Here is a 22,692-nt window from a genome sequence, read left to right on the forward strand (position 1 = left end):
AGTGAGGCTGCCCTGACCAACATTCTGAATTCTCTCCCCATATGCCCTAATTTTGTCGTTCTCTTTCCTCCTGTGTGCAGCATCCAGAGTTAGGTTACAGTGACATACGGCTGTAATGGGCCCCTGTCTCATCAACAGAACATATTATATAAATGGGTCAATACATCTGATATTATATTCAGATTCACCCCCTGTAACTTTCCACTGTCTATGAGTAAGACATGAGTTGTACACGTGAGAGGGCAACTCTTCCAAGAGGGAAGAAGCCCATACTCAGCATCCTATGTAAGCCCACACTGCGAGGCCCTCAGTCACTCACAGCAACTTATATCGTAAGGACGTGATCTAACGTTTATATTACATAAACGCCGTCCCTTTCTCATTCACTCATATACAGTATAGTGGAACTTACGGTCGATCTACACTCAGGAATTATAGATACAATCCTTTTATAATAAAACAAGGAACTACAGTTTGGGTTTCGTTACTTAAACCCAAATTATAAATATATGTGAATGGCCTGGTTAATTGGACAACCCAGCCGATTCACGGCCATGGGATAAAAAATCCTTATCTTGAAGAGGGATTGCTGTCTCCGCGTCCAGAATCCTCGAGCACTGACGTCCAAATGGTTTTCGTTGGATGTGTTTGAAGTCCTGTGTTGGAAAATCTCACCGTCCAGTAGAAGAAGGGTCGGTTCTACCCTGACATCATGACAGATTTCCTTCAACATATTCGCTGTTAGATTCCTTACTTCATCGTGCCTCATGCACACGAAACCACTTTTCTTGCACACCATGGCGCGATCGTTGTCATAGGAAGAGCCACACACGCACTGGCAGGGCAAACCTTCTACTGGCCTACCGTACCTTAGAGCAATGGCATCTACCACTACCACTACTTCTACTTTGCTGTCACTCGGAATCGAGTATGATGATCATCCAGTTATGATACAATGATATGAGTTACCAGGGTTGTCACCTTCGTTGTGAGTTTTGAGGTGACTAAAGAGGTCGATATGATGTGGAGTAATCGTCTCCCAGGTGAGGGATGTCTTTTTGGCGCTTTTCAGGTTTGTCTTAAGACTATCCTTATACCTTTTTAGTTGCCCGCTGGCATAACATTTACTATTCGTTAGGTGAATGTAAAGTAGCTGCTTCGGCAGTCAACTATCGTCAATACGGGTAAAATGGCCAGTCCAGCATGGTTGTCCATGGGTAATGGTAGCCTCGATGCTCCCACAGTTGGTGTCAGCAAAAATACTGGTATTTGTTCTCTTGTCTTACCAGCGAACTCAGAGGAGAGAACCTAGACAACGTTGGTGAAAGTTTTCAGATGCATTGAGGTGCCTCCTGTACGTGACTCATCTCTAGCTGTCATATAGCAAGGTGGGGAGGACCACTGCTCGATGTACGTGCAATTTTGCAGATAATTTCAGCTCCCTACAGCTGAAGACACTGTTTCGAAGTTTGTTAAAGGCTTGGGATGCACATCTGATCCGATGCTGAATCTCTTCATCGATGTCCGCGATGGACAGGTGGGAGCCGAGATACCTAAAGTGGGTAACATTAGAGAAGGTAGTACCGTTAAGCTGGATGGATGGTGGAGGTGTGGCTTAACTAAGGGTAGGCTGAAAGAGAATCTGAGTCTTACGTTCATTCACCTCAAGGCTGAAGTTTGCATATGCATCTGCGTAGGTGTTCAGGATCTCCTGTAGGTCGCGTTCAGTGTGAGCAACAAGGGTGAGGTCGTCTGTATACTGAAGTTCAGTAATGGAAACTGCCGACACCTTTGTTTCTGCCTGGAGTCGTCTTAAGTTGAAAAGACCCTTCTTCCTCTACTCAATGTCCTCCCCGCCGGCTAAATTTGCACTGGCACGAGTAAGGAAGGCAACCAAGAAAATGGAAGAGTTGGCGCCAGTACACATCCTTTTTTATCCCCGTTTGTATGGGAAAGAACTCAGACTGGGTGCCATTGTCCAGGATACACACACACACACACACCACGACGCTTCTCCTTTACATAAAGAAGGCAACTTATAAATGAAAGAACATAAGAATGGAGGAAATTGCAGCGGGCCTAGTGGCTCATACTGGGCAGTCCCAACCCCTATTGGTCATATATCCATCCAACCTATGTTTTGAAGCTTTCCAGCGTATTCGAGTCAATGATGATATTTGGTAACTTGTTCCACTCGTCCACTACTCTATTTCCAAACCAATGTTGACCTATTTCCCGCCGAAATCTAAATTTGTCTAATTTAAAACCATTGTTACGAGTTCGCTCCTGGTTGGATAGTTTGAGTACTTTTGTTATGTCCCCTTTGCTTAGCCTTAACATCCATTTATATACCTCTATCATATCGCCCCTCACTCTACGTCTCTCGAGGGAGTGCAAATTAAGATGCTGTAACCTGTCTCTGTACTCAAGTTTCCTAATGCCCGGGATTAGTCTTGTCATTCTCCTCTGAACTCTTTTGAAGGATTCTATGTCTATTCTGTGATACGGTGACCCAAGTAAGGTCCCACAAGCGCAAGATATAGTTTTAGGATGAACCCGCTAGTCTTGTAACTAAAATTCCTTTGTATGAACCCAAGTACTTTATTCGCCTTGTTTCGAGGAAATACACATTGGTATACACTTGGTGGTGGTGGTAGTACACTTGGTACACAGCTGGTGGTAGTAGAAGTGGTGATGGTAATGGTGGTGGTAGTAGTAATGATGTTCGTCGTGGTAGTGATGGTAATCGAGGTAGTAGTAATGGTGGTGGTAATAGTAATGGTGGTATAGTGGTGGCAGTGCACAACAGGAGTAAGTAACACAGCCGCTTGTGTTAATGTTATCATGGTCAGTACAGCCACACTGTCCTCCTTCAATCTCACCTCGCACTCTCACCTCACACACACCGCTCCTCACCTTTCACTACACCCCTCTCACTCCACACTCGCCCTCACCGCCCCTCACCTCTCACCACCACACTCTCTCACACCGCCACTGCCCTCTCACCTCACTCTCCCCCCTCCCACCTACACCACCTCTCACCTCTCACACTACCACACTCCACCTCTCACCTCTCACTATACCGCCCCTCTCACCTCGCCTCACTCCCTCTACCTCCTCTCACCACATACCCCTCTCCCCTCACCCCTCTCACCTCTCACTACACCCTCACCTCCTCACTACTCCACACCCTCTCACCTCTCTCACCTACCTCCACCCCTCTGCACTACACCCCTCTCACCCTCACACTACACCCTCTCACTCACCTCTCACCTAAACCCCTCTCACCCCCTCTCTCTCACACACCCTCTCCCTCTCTCCCTCTCACCTCTCACTACTCCCCTCCTCACCTCTCCACACCCCTCTCCCCTCACACTACCGCCCTCTCACTACACCGCCCTCTCCCTCTCAACCGCCCTCTCCCCCTCTCACCTCACCGCCCCTCCACCTCTCACTGCCCTAACCTCTCACTACACCGCCCCTCTCACCTCTCACTACACCGCCCCTTTCACCTCTCACTACACCGCCCCTCATTTTGTTGTAAACTATTTTCATTTTATCTTATTTTTCACTGCACCAGTACAGAGGTAACGCGCGTATCTCTCCTCCCCCTCCTCCTTTGTCCTCTTCCTCCATCTCCTCCGTCCTCCTCCTGCTCCTCCCTCCATCTCCTCCGCCCTCCTCCTGCTCTTCCCTCCATCTGCCGCTGCTCCTCTTCCTTCTTCTACTCCTTCGCCGTCCTCCTCCTTCTCCTCCATCCTCCTCCTGCTCCTCACTTTTTCTGCTCCTCCCTCCTGCTCCTCGTCCTTTTTCTCTGTCATCCTCCTCCTCCTCCTGCTCTTTCTTCAAAATACTCCAACTGGCAACACCTCCATCAGAAGAACAGTCATAACCTTCAAATCGCTGGGGTCGTGGTGTTGCCTGGTTGACGACATGAGAGGGTCACTTGCACTGACTCCCTCAATGTAGCAGCAGTCAAGCCGGAGGTAACACGGTCTCTTGCGGCCACCACCACCACCTTCTGCTGTACTAGAGGTGTGTGTGTGTCCTGGACCCTTGGTAGACGATTGCAAGTACGTATTGTGTCCAGACTTCTGGGTGACAGGTGACAGGTGAGAAGTTTCGGAGTTTGTTCGTTGTGGTAATGAGTGTCACTATGGTGTGTGGATATTGTGGGTGTGAGGATTGATGTTGATATTCTGACTAGCTGCGATGATAAAGGAAGTATGATAACAATAACCTTTGTAGTTATGGTCACACTGAGGTGCTAGTATGTGGAGTAGTATTGGTGGCCATGGTGCCTTGATTAATGGTGTATAGAACAGTATGGTACCAATGTGGTATGATCATGGTGAACTTAACAGTATGGTGCCATAATGTTGTATGATCATGGTGGACATAACAGTATGGTGCCATAATGCTGTATGATCATGGTGAACATAATATAGTCTTAAGACAAACCTCAAAAAGGGCCAAATCGACCCCCTGACCTGGGAGACGATCACTCCACACCGTAACACTTGGAGGAGCACCACACGCGAAGGTGTCAATACTTTCGAGTTAGCTCGACTGCAAACAGAGGCAGATAAGCGGCAGCGCCGGAAAGACGCTGTTGCTCTCCCCGGCACTAGATGTAGCCCTCCACATGTGCAACATCTGTGAACAACTCTGCCGGTTCCGTATCGGCCTCTTTAGTCACCTCAGAACTCACCAACGAAGGTGACATCCTAATTACTCATATCATAGTATCATAACTGGATGATCGTCATACTCGATTCCGAGTAACAGCAAAGTAGAAGTAGTAGTAGTAGCAGCAGCATGATGGCACTGTGTGTGGAGATGGTGCCATGATGGGAGTGTTATGTGGTCAGTGTTTTATGGTTATGGTAGGATAGTATATACTGTGCATTGTATTTATGTCAACATGGTAGTAGTTGTCAGAGAGTGTTATCTTGTCATGGAAGCAGTGTAGTATGATCATGGTAGGTATGGTTAATTACAAGACTCTTCCTTCATCACAACAGACATGACAGGTGAGAAGATTCATCCGCTCTTTCGCTTCCTCCTCCTGATGATAACATCATCAATGGTGGGGACTGCCTTCACCACTGCTCCACCACTACCACCATCATCACCATCACCATCAGCATCACCACAACCACACATCATACTCATTGTGGCTGATGATCTTGGTAGGTATCTGACTATACCATGACTAAGTACTCGGGTTTTTTTCTAAAGTCCTTGAATACGTAAACCCATCAACAGCAGAGGTTAAAATCATCGTACTCAAGGGACTTAATCATCGTACTCTAGGTAAAGACTCCTAGTACTCATAGTCTTAAAATTATTGTACTCAAGGGGTTAATGATCTGTTTTGTGTGAACTGGTCCTTTAACCGTTGATTCTTGCTGGGTTAATGGGGCTGGAACATGTAAAAGTATATAGGGTTTGAGTAGCCAAACCCAAATGTCCTTTCTGTATTTATTGAGAAAATATATTATATACAGTTCCAAGAGCATATCACCGTAACTTAATCACTGTAGCTATGAGTGTTAGCATGAGGACGGAGGCTCTATTAAATAGCTCTTCGAAATACGTCCTCCTTGTGCGAGAGAGTAAGGAAGAATGCCTGTATACCCGTCGAGGGAGAACGGTAATATACGTCCTCCCTCGAGGGAAGACAGAACCATCCACGATGGCTCTCAATAACGTCTTCCTCTCGTCAAGGATATCAAACTACTGCCGCAAGAGGTGGCCAGAGAGCCGGCTACTTAATGCCTTAGCTCAGCACTAAGTGACATGACTTCCCGTGGGCACACCTCATCACGTGCTCTGAACATGCTACCTTATAGTTAGTGCAAAGTTACAGAGGGTGATAGAGTATATAAATCATATGTAATTAACCCATTTATATAAATACTTCTGCCTATAAAACAGGGGCTATTACATGTGTTTGTTGCATTATCGACTGTCTGGATGGTGACCTGTCCCGATCTTGACCTGCCCTGTAGCTTGGCCTGTCCTGTAGCTTGGCTTCCTTAAGTTTGACATGCCATGCATCTTGATTTACCCTGACTTGACCTTCCCTGATATTGAATTGCCATGAGTTTGGCCTGCCCTGATCCTAACCTGGTCTCCTGCAGGATGGAACGACGTGTCGTGGCACAACAGCCAGGTGGTGACGCCTCACATGGAAGCTTTAGCGAGAAGCGGCGTCTTGCTGGAGCAGTCGTACGTCCAGCCGATCTGTACACCCACAAGGTCTGCTCTCCTGACCGGCCGCTACCCCTTCACCCTTGGTAGACAGGTGGGTCAGAGTCACTGCCTCTTCACCCTCGGTAGACAGAGAATCGTTTGTTCTGTTATCCCTTACGTGACGAACATTAACGTGGTGTGTTCAGAATCTTCCAGCTGAGAGACGGAAACTAACCTGACCTTTTGAAGAAGTCATTAATTCACAGCTGACCTCATAACCTTTGACCCTATGATGATTTAACCCCTTCACTACGGGGACGCCACTTTTAATATTTAATTAGTTAACGCCAGACTATTTTATTTACTGAACGCTCAGAGGGGATCCCGTACACAAGGGGTTAATAGACTATCTCCACCAATACAGAATTTGAAGACAATGCAACAAAGATCTGAAAATATAGAAAGTTAATCAGTGCACCCATCAAGGAATTACAACGGGGAGGATGCTGGGCTCACCTAGAATCATCTTAAGAAATACGATAAAAATGAATTGTTGGTAAGACTTTACTTGACATTCCTTCTGATAGCTACGTTGTGCCTAACGCTGGTATGATCCTCAAAATGTAACCTGGAAGTTAGAAGACAATGCTTGGTGTTCAGTCGCTGGAGAAGTGTTGGGTGAACTGACAAGTGTAATAATGTAGTTTATGTCGCAGTGCAGAGACTACTCTTGTGTTTCTCTGCTTAAACACCTTAGCTGATGAAACACTTGAATACAATATAACAACAACATTATTCTGAAGGATGAACACAGTGCCATGTGCGAAAAATCTCTGATAACGTAGTAACTATTCCTTCCGTAGAACGGTGTCCTCTGGCCAATGGAGCCGACGGGACTAGACCTCAACGCCACACTCCTGCCACAGTCCCTGAAGGATGCTGGCTACTCCACTCACGTCGTTGGCAAGTGAGCCTACCCTCTATCATAGTGTTGTAATACTTAGTTCCCTTAGGCTGCCACTTGGCAAAAACTGTTCCTTGTACTGTCCCATGAACAATATTCCTTCGTACAACAAAACCCAAGACCTTTAAAAATTACAAGGTTTTGGGGAACCTGTGGTATATTAATGAGAACTGAAGCCAGACTTTGGACTCCAGGTGGCATCTTGGCTACTGTTCGTGGGCGTACACCCCGACCGAGCGAGGGTTTGACACCTTCTTTGGCTACTACACCGGCGCCGAGCACTACTACAGCCACGTCCGCCCTCCCGTTCGCCACCGCTCCAATGACTTCTGGACATCCGCAGCTGCTGACGGTGAGCAGACAGTGTACTGTATTGAAACTAATGTAAGGTTATGGCATTAGCTACTAACTCATGTTGATATTAGTACCTGGAAATCTGCTCATAATAATGTAAGATCTATAATGATTAATAATATGAAAGGGGGTAAGACAATTGGAGACATAAAGGTAGAAAAACTGACTATGTGGTGTTCTTCAGAGAGTGTTAAAATTGGCTACGACTTCAGGAACAACACCCAGCCAGACCTGGACGCCTCCGGCACCTATTCCACGGTAAAACTTTCCTCACAGACTAAAGACAACTTGAACCCTTGAACCCTTAATGACACACATGTCATTACTCCTGAGGCCCATGGTCAACATTCTCCCTAATATTTATATTATTTTTCTTATGTCTTGCCCCGTTCAGATGTTCAGAAAATTTATTTTCAGTTAAGGACAAGTTTTTCGCCGTAAATAATCAGAATTAATGGACAATTCTTAAAAAGTGTTTGGTATGATTGATGGTCAAGTGGCGAAGGTGGAGAACAATAACTGGGGGAAAACTTATGTAAGCTAGCAAGCTCTGAATGCATACAGCGTTAACTTAACCTAACTAACTTGAACCGAACCCCTGGCGCTGTTGTATACACTCACTCTCCTTGTCGTTAATGTAATACTATCTCCTCTCCCCCAGTACCTCTTCGCGTCCTACATTGAGGAGTTACTGGAGTCCAGGGATCCTCAAGACCCTATGTTCCTCTACCTACCCTTCCAGAGCGTCCACTCCCCAAATGAGGTTCCAGATAACTACACTAAACCGTACAACCACATTCATCACAGGGATCGCAGGATAAAACTTGGTGAGAATGGAAGAAATTATTAGTGATCGGGTCTTAGTGGTGATGTTATATATAATTGATGATAATAATTTAACAGATAAACCAAACTACCAAATCTTCCTTTCATGATAAAGAAATTTAGACTATTGGGTAATAATTTACATCTCTTGTGCACGTTCATGTTCAGATATTTATGAACGGGATTCTCAATTTGACAGATTTTGAGGTAGTCCGATTGAATCTATTGTTGGGATGTTAATAGAATCAATGTGTTGTTAGAATCACTTGTTGATACTGGACGGTCTGTGAGTCACGGCATTAGATTACTGTATTATATGACATGAATCAAACTAATCAAACCTAGCCTTAGAGCGTGTCTTCACTTGAGCATTTTAACGCGAACGAACCAAACGAGCAGACGACGCACGAACCGAACGAGTAGTTCGAGTTCAAGCTCTCTGTATTCTGCTTGTTCGACGGTGCTCGTCTTATTCCCACCGTTTTCCCTAGTTGAACCATGGATCTCACAGTGGCAGCAGGTGCATTCTTCATTATTTACTCCTTAGCCAAAAGAAAGAAGAAATCTAGGAGAGTGTGGTTAAGGCGACTATTTTATGGACGAAAAAATATGTCCCTGTTGAGTGAAATGGATCATGGCCATTTGAAAAATTTACGCGAATGACACCAGAGGACTTTGAAACATTAAGTTACCTTCTAGGACCAAGAATTATAAAGAAGGATACAACATTCTGAAGAGCCATACCGGTCAAAAATCGTTTGGCTGAAACTTTACTCTTTCTAGCTGCAGTCATACACCAGCCTGCAGTATAAATTTAAGATATTCAAGCAACGCATAAGTGTGATAATCGCAGAAACATGGAACGCTTTGATTGAAGCCCTGAAGGATTACATAAAGGTAATACAAAAACATTAATGTTGTAGTAAAAGCCATGTTGGGGATTCCACAGCTCAGGATGCCTCTCATATTCATCCAGTAAGGTTAAACATTTCTCCCTGTCCCACTCCATAACACACCGAATAGCTGGAACAGCGGGAACACCCGTCCTGACTGCGTACCAACGAGTAACTGAATCCTTTTGGGCACGCACCATCTACCGACAAGCAACGGAAAACATTTGTCGCGCTCGATTCGGCTCGGCGCGTTCTGCTCGTTTGATTCGTACAAGCTAAAATGCTCAAGTAAAGACGCACCCTTACGACCTTAGGTTGGTTAAATTACGTTAGGTTAGGTTAGATTATGTTAAGTTAGCTTAGGTTAGGTTAGTTCAATTAAGTTACGTTAGTTCAGTCAGGTTAGGTTAGGATAGATTAGCTTAGGTTAGGCTCATATTTTCCTGTAAAACCTAACGCGTGTATAAACTTTTACACTGGATTCATTGAAAACTTCCCCAAATTTACCATCTGTGAGAGTTTTATTATTGTTTATGTGTGGGTGAGGCAGGTATGGTGACGGCCATGGACGAAGCTGTGGGCAGGGTGGTGAAGGCACTCAAGGCTACACGTCACTACAACAACTCTATCATCGTCTTCACTACTGACGTGTGTATTAAGTCTGTCTTCAATATATGGTAATTGTATCGTAAGGTTGTTGATAAACTCTCTTAAGTGACGTCATGCCTGAATATACACTATGTACAGGATTTAATTGATAATTTATTGTTGAATTACAGAAATGGCATTTTTGTTTCGTGTGTGTGTGTGTGTGTGTGTGTGCACAGGGTGGTATAATGCATATAGTGTGGCAGCATTATGTTTGTGTAAAGGTGCAGGCACTCCTTGCTTCATCTCGCTTTCAGCTACCACCGCTGGCTAGCCCTTGTGGCGAACAGGGAAGCAACCTTGCGTAAGTCTTCCCCTGCCAGTACACAACTTCTTCACCATCATGACTCCTGCTGTGCCTCTTCGTGGCAACACACGGTAACTGGATGCCTCGTGTGCCCAGGATAGACCAGCAGGGGATCTCTGAGTAGCAATGGTCTTTAGAGGGATGGCGCATAGGCCCACCACTGCTCCCCTGTCTTGTGGTAGGTATAAGGCTACGGGAGTAAACCCCGAACGAAAAATCTGCAGTGGAGCCCCGCATCAGGCAGACATGCTTACAGAGCTCTAGTAAGACCCCAACGGCAGTATAGGCAGAGGAGGTGATCAACATGGGAAGTCAACGGCTAGACCGGCAGATGAAGGCAGTGCAAGATGGACAGGCTACTAAGGCGAAACCCAACAAACTGGGCTATTGGTAATCCAGTCCAACTCTCCCTCTCCATAGTCATTGCAACTTCCAGCACCACTGGATCAGGAAAATGGAGAGTCAAGATGTGTGGTTTCAGCTTGCGCTTTTGCGGAAAACTTCCTCCCAGAATCTCAATGTGGCTTTAGACCATCACTTGGCACCACTGACATGATCTTTGCTGCCTGCCAGATACAGGATAAGTGCAGAAAACAGTGAATGTGACCTGTACATAGCCTTCATCGACCTTACCAAGGCCTTCGACTCGGTTAACAGGGAAGCCCTCTGGTGGACCCTCACCGTTTTGGCTGCCCACCAAAATTCATCGCCATTGTGAGGCAACTCCACGATGGCATGAACGGCAGTGTCCTGCACAGTGGCACCCAATCTGACTTCTTCCCCATCCATATGGGGGTAAAATATGGATGTATACTGGCACCAACTCTCTCTACTATTTTCTTGGCTGCCTTCCTTACTCGTGCCAGTGCCTTGAGGTGAATGTACGTAAGACTCAGATTCTCTTTCAACCTTCCCCTGGTTCAACCATTCCTCCACCACCCATTCAGCTTGATGGTACTACCCTGCCTAATGTTACTCTAATGTTACTCTAATGTGTCTCAAGCCTTTGGCAGGCTCTGTACCTGTGTCTTCAGCTGTAGGGAACTGAAATTATCTACAGAGTTGTACGTATATCAAGCAATGGTCCTTCCCACAATGCGATATAGCACTTGAAACCTTTCACCAACGTAGTCTACGTTCGCTGGGAAGACAAGAGAACAAATGCTAGTATTCTCGCTGACACCAACTGTAGGAAAATCGAGGCTACCATTATCCATGAACAGCTAAGTTGGACTGGCAATGTTACCCGCATGGGCGACAGTAGACTACCAAAGCAGCTACTTTACAGTCATCTAACGAATTGTAAACGTAGTAGACGACAGCTATCAAACAGGGAGATACTACCGCCTGGGAAGATATTGGAAGCGTAATGTGTTGTCTAATGGTAGACCCTGCTGCCATATGACATCAAAAAAATTGTGACCAAGTCCCATGTTGCTGATCTGACTTTCTGCCTCATTTACACACAATTGCAGGGTTTCAATTGTTTCTCTTACTATTGACAGCACAACATACATACTGTCGTTTCTCACTCTTGACTTATTTATTTTTCATTTTTGTATTTATTTATTATTATTATTATTATTATTATTATTATTATTATTATTATTATTATTATTATTATTATTTTTTTTTTTTTATTAATTATTATTAGTATTACTACAGGGGGGTATTATTATTATAATTTGTATTTATTTTATTAATTATTATTATCATTATTATTATATTTTCGACCTCAGGCCCTGATGTGGGTCGGTGACCTGTGCCTGGTGAACTAATCCCCGAAAAAAAAAGCCGGGGCAACGGAAAGGCTATAAGGATAGTCTTAAGAAAAACCTGAAACATTGCCAAATCGACCCCCTCACCTGGGAGACGATTACTCCACATCGTAACTCTTGGAAGAGCACCACACAAGAAGGTGTCAATACTTTCGAGTTAGCCCGATTGCATACCGAGACAGACGAGCGCCAACGCCTGAAAGGTTCTGCAACCGCCCCTCCCGCACTAGATATAGCCCTCCACACGTGCAACATCTGTGGACGACCCTGCCGGTCCTGTATCGCCCTCTCGAGTCACCTCAGAGCTCACCAACGAAGGTGACATCCTTAATAACTCATATCATTGTATCATAGCTGGATGATCGTCATACTCGATTCCGAGTGACAGCAAAGTAGTTGTAGTAGTAGTATTGTGTGTGTGTTTGTGTGTGTGTGTGTGTGTGTGTGTTAAACTTCCCTTATCAAAATAAAATAAACAACGATATTTAATGTTCCATCTCTTTATTTCTATCTTACTTTTGTTCTGCCGGGAAAATATCTTTACCTTTGCTGAAACTGATCTTGCTCTTAAAGGTTATAGAAGCAGCGGAGAGAGGGGCGTCCATTGCTAAAATTAGAGTCAGTGAGAGACAGTGTCACTACAGTATTAGAGTGAGAAAAAGTTGTGTTTCTCAGAATGGTGGACCAACAGTGACCTCGGGCAACAACTGGCCGCTGAGAGGGAACAAATCAACACTCTGGGAGGGCGGCACCAGGGGCGCTGCCTTCGTCCACTCCCCCCTCCTCCCTAACCCAGGCACAGTCTCTCACCAGTCAGTATAACCACCACTTACCGTCTCTCACCTCTCAGTATCACTACTACTTACTGCCTCTCACCAGTCATTATAACCACCACTTACTGTCTCTCACCTCTCAGTATCACTACCACTTACTGTCTCTCACCAGTCAGTACAACCACCACTTACTGTCTCTCACCTCTCAGTATCACTACCACTTACCGTCTCTCACCTCTCAGTACCACTACCACTTACTGCCTCTCTCCAGTCAATATCACCACCACTTACTGCCTCTCATCTCTCAGTATCACCACCACTTACTGTCTTTCACCTCTCAGTATCACCACCACTTACTGTCTTTCACCTCTCAGTATCACCACCACTTACTGTCTTTTACCTCTCAGTATCACCACCACTTACTGTCTTTCACCTCTCAGTATCACCACCACTTACTGTCTTTTACCTCTCAGTATCACCACCGCTTACTGTCTTTCACCTCTCAGTATCACCACCACTTAGTGTCTTTCACCTCTCAGTATCACCACCACTTAGTGTCTTTCACCTCTCAGTATCACCACCACTTACTGTCTTTCACCTCTCAGTCACCACCACTTACTGTCTTTCACCTCTCAGTATCACCACTGTCTTTCACCTGTCTTTCACCTCTCAGTATCACCACCACTTACTGTCTTTCACCTCTCAGTCACCACCACTTACTGTCTTTTACCTCTCAGTATCACCACCACTTAGTGTCTTTCACTCTCAGTATCACCACCACTTAATGTCTTTAGTATCACCACCACTTACTGTCTTTCACCTCTCAGTACCACCACTTACTGTCTTTCACCTCTCAGTATCACCACCACTTACTGTCTTTCACCTCTCAGTATCACCACCACTTACTGTCTCTCACCTCTCCAGTATCACCGTAAACTTACTGTCCCTCACCTCTCAGTATCGCCACCACTGTCTTTCACCTCAGTATCACCACCTTACTGTCTTTCACCTCTCAGTATCACCACCACTTACTGTCTTTCACCTCTCAGTATCACCACCACTTACTGTCTTTCACCTCTCAGTATCACCACCACTTACTGTCTCTCACCTCTCAGTATCACCGTAAACTTACCGTCCTCACCTCTCAGTATCACCGTAAACTTACGTCCCTCACCTCTCAGTATCACCACCACTTACTGTCTCTCACCTCTCAGTACCACTACCACCTGCCTCTCACCAGTCAATATCACCACCACTTACTGCCTCTCATCTCTCAGTATCACCACCACTTACTGTCTTTCACCTCTCAGTATCACCACCACTGTACCTCTCCAGTATCTGTCTTTCACCTCTCAGTATCACCACGTACCTCTCACCCCACTGTCACCTCTCAGTATCTTACTGTCCCTCACCTCTCAGTGACACCACCACTTACTGTCCCTCACCTCTCAGTATCGCCTCCACTTACCGTCCCTCACCTCTCAGTATCATCCTCATCTCAGTATTACCACCACTTACCGTCCCTCACCTCTCAGTATTACCACTTACCGTCCCTCACCTCTCAGTATCACCATAATGTCCCTCACCTCTCAGTATCGCCTCCACTTACCGTCCCTACCTCTCAGCATCACCACCACTTACCGTCCCTCCCCTCTCAGTATCGCCTCCACTTACCGTCCCTCACCTCTCAGTATCACCACCACTTACCGTCCCTCACCTCTCAGTATCACCACCACTTACTGTCCCTCACCTCCCAGTATTACCACCACTTACCGTCCCTCACCTCTCAGTATCACCACCACTTACTGTCCCTCACCTCTCAGTATCGCCTCCACTTACCGTCCCTCACCTCTCAGTATCACCACACTTACCGTCCTTCACCTCTCAGTATCGCCTCCACTTACCGTCCCTCACCTTTCAGTATCACCACCAAACAAATCGTACATCAAGACTATTATAACAGCCATTGCTATAATACATACCATACGTCCCAGGGGTCAACTTTTGTCCACTGTCCTAAAAGTCTTTACCTTATGAAAACTCACATCCTGGGTCACGTAAGTTGTGTCTAACATTACGTGATTTGTGTTAGTAGGTTGGTACACGTAACGGACTGGTACAAGACGTTGGTGGGCGTGGCTGGGGGTGTTGTTCCCGAGGACACTGACGGTGTAGACCAATGGGCGGCCATCACAGGCTCCTCTCCCTCACCCAGAACAAACATGATCTACAACATCGACAACACCACACACTTCGTGGCTGGGCTCAGGTGTGTTGGTGTATGTGTCATCCAATATCCTTTTAAATAATACCTGAAGGGTTAGGTTAGCATACGAGCATCCTATTCAGGGTTGTGGGGAGGTTAAGGGTCTGTTGGTGACGTTGAGTTTATTAAATGTTGCCTCTTTTGCCGTCAGAATTGGTGACTACAAGCTGCTGGTGGGAAACCCTGGACCTGGGGAATGGACACCACCCCCAGAGTTCACCTCCACTACCCACAACCCCCGCACGGCTAGTACCTACAACTCCCAGAATGCTAGTACTCACAATCCCCACATGGCTTGTACCCACAGCCCCCACACGGCTAGTACCCACAAACCCCACACGGCTAGTACCCACAAACCCCACACGGCTAGTACCCCCAAACCCTACACGGCTAGTACCCACAACCCCCATACGGCTAGTACCTACAACTCCCAGACTGCTAGTACCCACAACCCCCACACGGTTAGTACCCACAACCCCCACACCACCAAACACATCAGCTCTCATCAAGGTTTATCAACAGACCGCCCACCTGTAGTATCATCCACTTCACTGCCACAGGTGATACAGTCTGGCTCTAGTCGTTCAGATACACGACCCTACAACGTCAGACAGCCTGAATATTCCCAGTCAGGTGAAAGTTCAGGTAGCGTTGGCTCCAAGGATACCGACATTATCCCCCCTCTTCCAGACGAGTCTCTCCCTCATAGCTCTGGCCATGGTAGGGAAGCCAACTCCATAATGTTTCTATACAAAACTGCTGTTACTGAAAACATCGACTTGCCAAAAAGTTTCCTACACGTGAGGAAGAGTAATAGCGGAGGTCCATATGTGGTGGAGGTTGACATGACAAAACCTGACTCAGGGTATAAGGAATCCACTCATAGAGACGAGGAAACTGTTTCAGAGAAGGAAAACATCAGCTCCAAAATTTCGAACTATACAGATGAAGACGAAAAAACCAATGGTACCTCAGAAGCGTATGGTTCCGGCCAGAGTGAAGGAGAGAGGAGGCAGATGACGACCCAGCAGCTGCTACACCTCCTCAACACCGACATGCAACAGATCAGACTCTACAACATCACAGGTACTTGTTACTTGACACTCATGACTCGCTAATAACAAGATTTTTTACACTTTCCTTGAAGTCATCACACACAAATTCACGAACAGCATACTTATCGCAGTGTGCCCCAAGACAAATGATAAAAGTTAGACAAACAATGATTCGATAATTCCCGTAGACAAACCAATTTAGGGTTAATAATCTGCTTCTAAAATATGTAAACGCTTTAGGGTGCAGTGCTTGCATAAATCCGAACTGAGATGTGTTTTGGGCCGCCTTATGCCCCTCGTAACTATATGAAAATGCCGAAAAACGGCGTAAATGACTAAACTTACACAGGTAATTACAGCCTGGAAATAGTAGCAGATATGTTTAGATTTTTTCGCCACCTTACACTGTGTTGTGATGTAACTATCTTATTACAGAGGTATTGTATTAATAACGTAAATTATATGTCTTGTGTGTGTATCTAACAACGTAACTAAGATACGGGATATGCTGCACTTATGATGTCAAATTACCTTCTCGGTGCACTTCACAGTAAATGGACGATGTCACATTGATGTGTCATAATGAGGAAATGTGGGGAGAATTATCAAATTCCTGACAGAATAACAAAATAATACGAAACATTTCCTTCTAGCGAGACGGGGAGTATAAGAAAAAATTATGGTAAATAAAGAAATTAACATTCAGGAATCCATATCCATTTTTATGTAAAACATGGTAGATACATCTTGTTTATTGTTCCTTACAGAGGACCCCGAGGAGCGAGTCAACCTGGCGGCGACGCAGGAGGCGGTAGTGAGGCAGATGCTGCAGGTCATTTTGCATCAGATGTCCCGCTATGTCCCTGCAGACATCAAACCCAACGACCCCTCTGCCAACCCCATCTTCTGGGGCAACATTTGGAGCCCAGGATGGTGTCAGCCCCAGAGTGCCTCACCGTAGTAAAAAAAAATATTGATAACTTCATGTCAACTCTGGGGCGGATCCAGGGGGCGGGGGGAGGGGGGGGTTCCAATATTTTTTTCTTTAATGCAATATTTTACTCAGGCATTTTTGTAAGGTAAAAACTAATTACTATTGACTTCAGAATATATCCTAATATCAAGTGCACATGGCTTCAAAATGACCCCAAAATGCCCATGATATTGGTCAGATTTAAAACAAGAATTCGGGGGGAGGGGGTATAGCGCACCCCTACCCAACTGGGTGGGCTAGCTCTGCTCGCCAGGCTCCTCCACCCACAACCTCTTGGACCCCGCCCCCCGACCCCCTCCCTCAATTTTGATATTCCTGGATCCGCCCCTGCAACTGAAATTCGTTCATTAGTGTCTCTGTGTATTTAGTTCAGTATTCATTAACATTCATTTATGACTCGAGATATAATTAATTTCACTGTTCACTGTTGTCTTAAGTGGTGAACATTGAGCTGATATAGTTAATGACATTATCTATTATAAGCAGGTACGAATTTAGAATGAGTTTTTACAATGTATTTATTGAGACAAAGAGTCGCCTGTTGCTGACGCGACCGTAAGGAAGTACTGTATAATTTAACTAAGGGCCATTTATTTCATCGTTTTCTGTATAAGGTAACTATGAGAAAATTGAAGATAACATCAGTGGGTAACAAAAACAGAATTCTTAAAAATAAAACCTTTTTTTTTTCGCCAATTATCAACCTACTAGCCGTCCGGGGGGTTGTTCTATCCACTGTGGGATACGGAAAAAAAAGGCGGACAAAAATCCCACAGGACATAAACCTCACCGGACAAAACCAACAACGGACAAAATCGCCCCATAGTAATAAATAAAACACATTTTATTTAAAGTTTTCAATAATTTTCTTACAAATCCACTTTGATAGTATCTCAATCTCTTACTAAGACAATGTATGTATGGAACATTATGACGTGTAGGTTATATGGTAAAGAATAAATTAAAACTCATGGTAGAAATAAAACAAACTTATTTAGATTTTTTTAACAATTTCTTACAAATATCATTACTGTCCTCACCTTTTGTGACCTCAGTGGACCCGTGACCTCACAATCTCTGGTCTCTCAGGTCTGTTTAATAACGTGTGGGATCATGAGACGAGCTGTATAAAAACCTTGTTCACTAATTCAGTTTTACTTAAGCAGTGTTTGAATACAGTCAGAAGCTAGATAGCTTGTTTCTATTTTTTTTACAAGTTTCATTTAATATTTTAAATCACGAGTGTTTTTTTAATTACTTTGTGGTTAACATTGTTATAATTATTTGTGAAATTGTGCAGTTAATATAACTAGGAAAAACTCTCTAAATACCTTTACTTCATAATGGAAATTATACGCAGCAATAAAGGTGAAGAAAAGCTATGTTATCGTGGCTATATATACACAAAGAAGTCTACGCCTTCTTCAACAAAACGCTGGGAATGTTCCAGGAGAGCAGCTCAGATTTGGATGTCCAAAAATATAATTTCCACCATAGACCACAACCACACACCAGATACATTTGCAATGGAGCAACAAAAATCCGACGGACTCTAAAAGAACGTGCAGTTGCCAACAGTGGAAATAATTGCCAGATCCTACTTGACAGTATGGCGGAGATGACTCAAGAGGGGCGAGTTGCACTTGATGGATTCCATTAAGAGAACTATCCGTAGACATCGACAGGCAGGCCGTCCCAAAGGTCCATAATCTCTTCAAGAGTTAAGAATTGAAGGCGAGTGAACAATGACAGGTGGATCAGACCCACACCCTTTCCTAATTCATGACAGTGGGATAGAAGCTAGGAACCGTATCATCATGTTTGCCACCGAGGAAGGTCTACGTCATCTGGCAGATTCCGACACGTGGCATATGGATGGGACTTTTACCTGTGCACCATCTCTATTTGAACAACTAACTATACATCATCCATGCCCCTCTTAGAGAATCTGCAGTGAGCTGTGTTTATGTCTTCCTGCCTGGCAAACCCCAAGAGATATATGAAGAAATGTTGACAGCAATTCATGACAAGGGAGAGGAACTTAGATTTTACATGGATGTCACAACAACAATCACATTTTTCTAACAAGCAGCCCTGAATGCCATCAGCAACAAGCTTGGTCCACATGTTAATGCTAAGGAGTGCTTCTACAACTTAACACAAAGTACCTGGCGAAACATCCAGAGCCTTGAGCTGAGTAACCGATACAAAGAAGATGACGATATCAAGCATTTCTGTGGCATGCTAGATGGACTTGCCTTTCTTCCTGTTGATCGTGTTTCTGATGGAATGGACTACATAAAAGACAATACTCCTGATGGACTTGAAGACCTCGTTGATTACTTTGATGCGACCTACGTCACCGCCGCATTGGACAGACCAGACAATATCCAGGTCCTGTGACAATGCAAGTTTTTTTTTTAAGGTGATTAGCCCACCCTGGCACAGGTTACTGACCCACATCAGGGCCTGGGGGGCGAAAATATGATAATGATAATAATAATAATAATAATAATAACTTATTATTATTATCATAATAATTCAAAAAATAATAACAAAATACTAAAAATATAAATAATATACTGAAAATAATAATAATAATAACCATAATTAAATACAAAAACGAGAAAAATAAATCAAGAATGAGAAATATACATTATGTATGTTGTGTTGTCAATAGTAAGAGAAACAATTGAGACCCTGTAATTGTGTGTAAATGAGGCTGAAAATCAGATCAGCAGCCTGGGACTTCGGTCACAATTTTCGTGATGCCATGTGGCAGCAGGGTCTACCATTAGAAACACATTATGCTTCCAATATCTACCCAGGCGGTAGTACCTCCCTGTTTGATAGCTGCCTGCTACCTACTCCTCCATTATTCTCACCAGACAAATGGCATATGAACCTAGTTGCAATTGACAACGAATACCGCACCACCAACCTCTGTGAGAGTTGTAATCGTGGATAAAACAGCTGGTGGGCTACCCTCAACCTGCAATTTGGACTGCTATTGAGTGCATCAAGAAAGACACAGCCATTGTGTCCATGCATCTTACACTTGACGCGAGAGGGCAACCACTTCAAAAACGTGTAAGACGGGAGACCAGAGACCTTCAAAAACGACTCAGAAATCTCTGTGTTGATTTTAGAGATGGCCGCAAGACATTGGAGGAAATGCCCGGAGGCATTAATAAGAGATATTGTCAGAGTGGATTTGTAAGAAATTAATAAAAAATCCAATTAGATTGTCTTATTACTTTAACGAGATAAATGTTGATGCTTATATAGTTTTAATTTATTCTTTATCATATATATTACATTACATAATGTTCGCTACTATAAACTTTAAATATATATATATTTTTTTTTTTACTGAGGGGATTTTTTCCGTTGTAGGTTTTGTCCGGTAGGGGTGAGGTTTTTGTCCAGTGGGGTTTTGTTATGGACCCATCCACTTTCAGTACAGGAGGAAACTGGGTACCGGGATACCTGTAATGTTTGGTAGGGTCGTGTTCACGTATTTCCGGGCCGAGGTTGGAACCCTTGACATGTTGGTGAGAGATATATAGCAAGGTATAAAGATTTATACCTTGACATACAGTGATTAAATCTTTTACTCATATTGTCAAAAATTGGTAATGCTTTAGAAGACTGACTCGTGATAACCAGCAACTAAGGGAAGATTTTCTATAAAAGAACTCTTATAGAAAAAAAGAAGATAAATTACAACTTTCGTAATTATTGTTACGAACCCATTTCACCTCTTACCCAGCTTCCACCACTGGTTACCAGCGGCCAGGTCGTATGTACACTCACGCGCCATGGTTTCGATGCACCCTCACCTCTACTCCTGTCTCGAGGGAAGTCGTAGCCAGGGCTGCAAACCGAACGGTCCCTCTTGTATAGTAATGTTAAGTATAGTGATGGTAAATAAAGTGTTGTGAAGACACTAGAAAAAACCTGTATCGTGCGTATATTCTCTCAAATATTACATCATGAACTGCTATTCGTACAATCTAGCGAAGCTTCGAGCTACCACATTGCACCACTGAACGATGAGTAGGGGGAAGTGAGAGTGGTTGGGGGTTGGGGAGGGGACTTTCGGTACGAAACCAAGGCCACGACTTCCATCGAGTTAGAAGTAGGGGTAGAGGGTGCATCGAAACTATGGCACGTGGGTGTACAGAAGCATTAGATATATCACAAGTGTTGTCGAATTACCCCTGGCTGTCCCGCCAATCTCCGGTAATTTCCCGACGATCGGTATCAGTGTACAGACAAACAACAGGCAGGTAGATTTCCATCAGATCACAGAAACACAGTTGTGCACTGTAGTCGGCTTTAATAGTCACTCATTTTTCACAAACTGTTCACAGGGTAATGTCTTCACAGCTGGACTTCTCACTTCGAATATACAGTCAGCACACTACCAATGTACAATTCCTTAGTCTGTTCACTTTATATTGATCACAGCAATTCCATAATACTTGCACAACAATTATCTTCAGTTGTTCTACGAGGCTTGTACTTTACACTTCGAACAGAAACGGCTGACTGAATCAAGACCGTTGTTGTTGAGATTGTCGGACCGTAGTCCGACACGGGCCTTTGCCTGTAGGCGGCCCGTTTGGTGGTTCCGGCTGGATTTCGTGGAGCAGCCAGACCGGATTTGGGATTTTGGGATGGAGGTTGTCCTACTTGCAGATATGAAAGGATACTGCAGGTTTGCAAGTGTGAGCGGACCCTTGGTCAGTGAGCGCTTACCACCAACGCCCACTCTTGGACGTGGTCAGTTTCGGAGTAGCGCGCCCCCCGAACCGAGGTCTGCACTTGCTGGGGGAGGATACTTCCTAAGCTATCTGGGTGGTGGGTATCGTGTGATGACCCGTAGAAGGTGGTGAATGTGGTTTGTTTGGGCCTTTCGGGTTAGAGTGGCCGCTGGTGTTGTGTGTTCTTGGAAGTTTCGAATTCTGTTTCGCAGACTTTGTGTGACTTAGCAGTCGAGGAGATAGTGTTCCAGTGGGTTGGCCGCTGGCTCCTGACAGTACGTGCATTCCCTGACGACATTTCCGATCGTCTGCCAGGTGCACGTGTACCCTAGTCGTAGTCGATGAAGGCTAACTTGGGTTTGTCTTGGTGTTTTCTTGTCCGCGAATGGTGGTTCCCCTTTTGTAGCCACCAGGTACCATTTCCCTGATTGAGAACCAGCATTGAATGCGTCAAGGAAGCTCTTTTGGATATGGAGCTTGGTAGTCTTTCTCAGGTGGTTCTTAATCTGTTGCACGCTTGCTGGAACTTGAATGTGTACGCTTCTAAAACGTGTGGCTACCTTGGCTGCTTCGTCTGCCATGTCATTTCCCCCGATCCCTAGATGACTGGGATCCAACCACAGCACATATAAGCAGAGGAGAAGCAGCGTGATGAATGCAGCTTGATGAATGCAGCACCACACCCACCACACACCACTCCAATTCTTTCAAGTCCTCCCTGGTCTAGGATTAAGAAGATTTTACATTTTTCTACTTTAGGAAGTTAAGGAGTGTGGAATGCAGCACCACCACACATCAAAACCCTGGCAGGCCGCACCAGGGAGGGGATTTCCGCTGTGGGGGCGTGGGACAGGACGGTCAAGGATCC

General features: G+C 44.8%; 1 protein-coding gene across 5 annotated transcripts; it reads left to right on the plus strand.

The window, feature by feature from the left end:
• The first annotated feature begins 3,905 nt into the window (after window positions 1-3,905).
• LOC121857808 (arylsulfatase J-like) lies at window positions 3,906-17,079 on the plus strand. Of its 5 annotated transcripts, none has more exons than XM_042354045.1 (12): window positions 3,906-4,112; window positions 5,025-5,192; window positions 6,147-6,310; window positions 7,062-7,165; window positions 7,357-7,514; window positions 7,701-7,774; window positions 8,178-8,343; window positions 9,785-9,882; window positions 12,643-12,779; window positions 14,833-15,009; window positions 15,158-16,092; window positions 16,829-17,079. In XM_042354045.1, exons 2-12 carry the CDS (start codon window positions 5,027-5,029, stop codon window positions 17,020-17,022), a joined length of 2,373 nt encoding a protein of 790 aa, XP_042209979.1. In that variant the 5' UTR covers window positions 3,906-4,112; window positions 5,025-5,026; the 3' UTR covers window positions 17,023-17,079. The 5 variants fall into 5 exon arrangements, with proteins under 5 accessions (XP_042209979.1, XP_042209987.1, XP_042210006.1 ...); XM_042354053.1 differs by having other exon boundaries at window positions 3,906-4,073; XM_042354072.1 differs by having other exon boundaries at window positions 3,906-4,073; window positions 5,025-5,033.
• Window positions 17,080-22,692: the final 5,613 nt, after the last annotated feature.

Source organism: Homarus americanus, unplaced genomic scaffold (assembly GCF_018991925.1).
Source record: "Homarus americanus isolate GMGI-L3 unplaced genomic scaffold, GMGI_Hamer_2.0 scaffold40402, whole genome shotgun sequence".
Classification (NCBI taxonomy): domain Eukaryota; kingdom Metazoa; phylum Arthropoda; class Malacostraca; order Decapoda; family Nephropidae; genus Homarus; species Homarus americanus.

Coding starts and splice junctions, on each gene's coding strand:
- LOC121857808 (XM_042354045.1), top strand. CDS start 5,027: ATGACAGGTGAGAAGATTCATCCGCTCTTTCGCTTCCTCCTCCTGATG. Junction 5,193..6,146: donor CATTGTGGCTGATGATCTTG/GTAGGTATCTGA, acceptor GGTCTCCTGCAG/GATGGAACGACGTGTCGTGG. Junction 6,311..7,061: donor CCTTCACCCTTGGTAGACAG/GTGGGTCAGAGT, acceptor TTCCTTCCGTAG/AACGGTGTCCTCTGGCCAAT.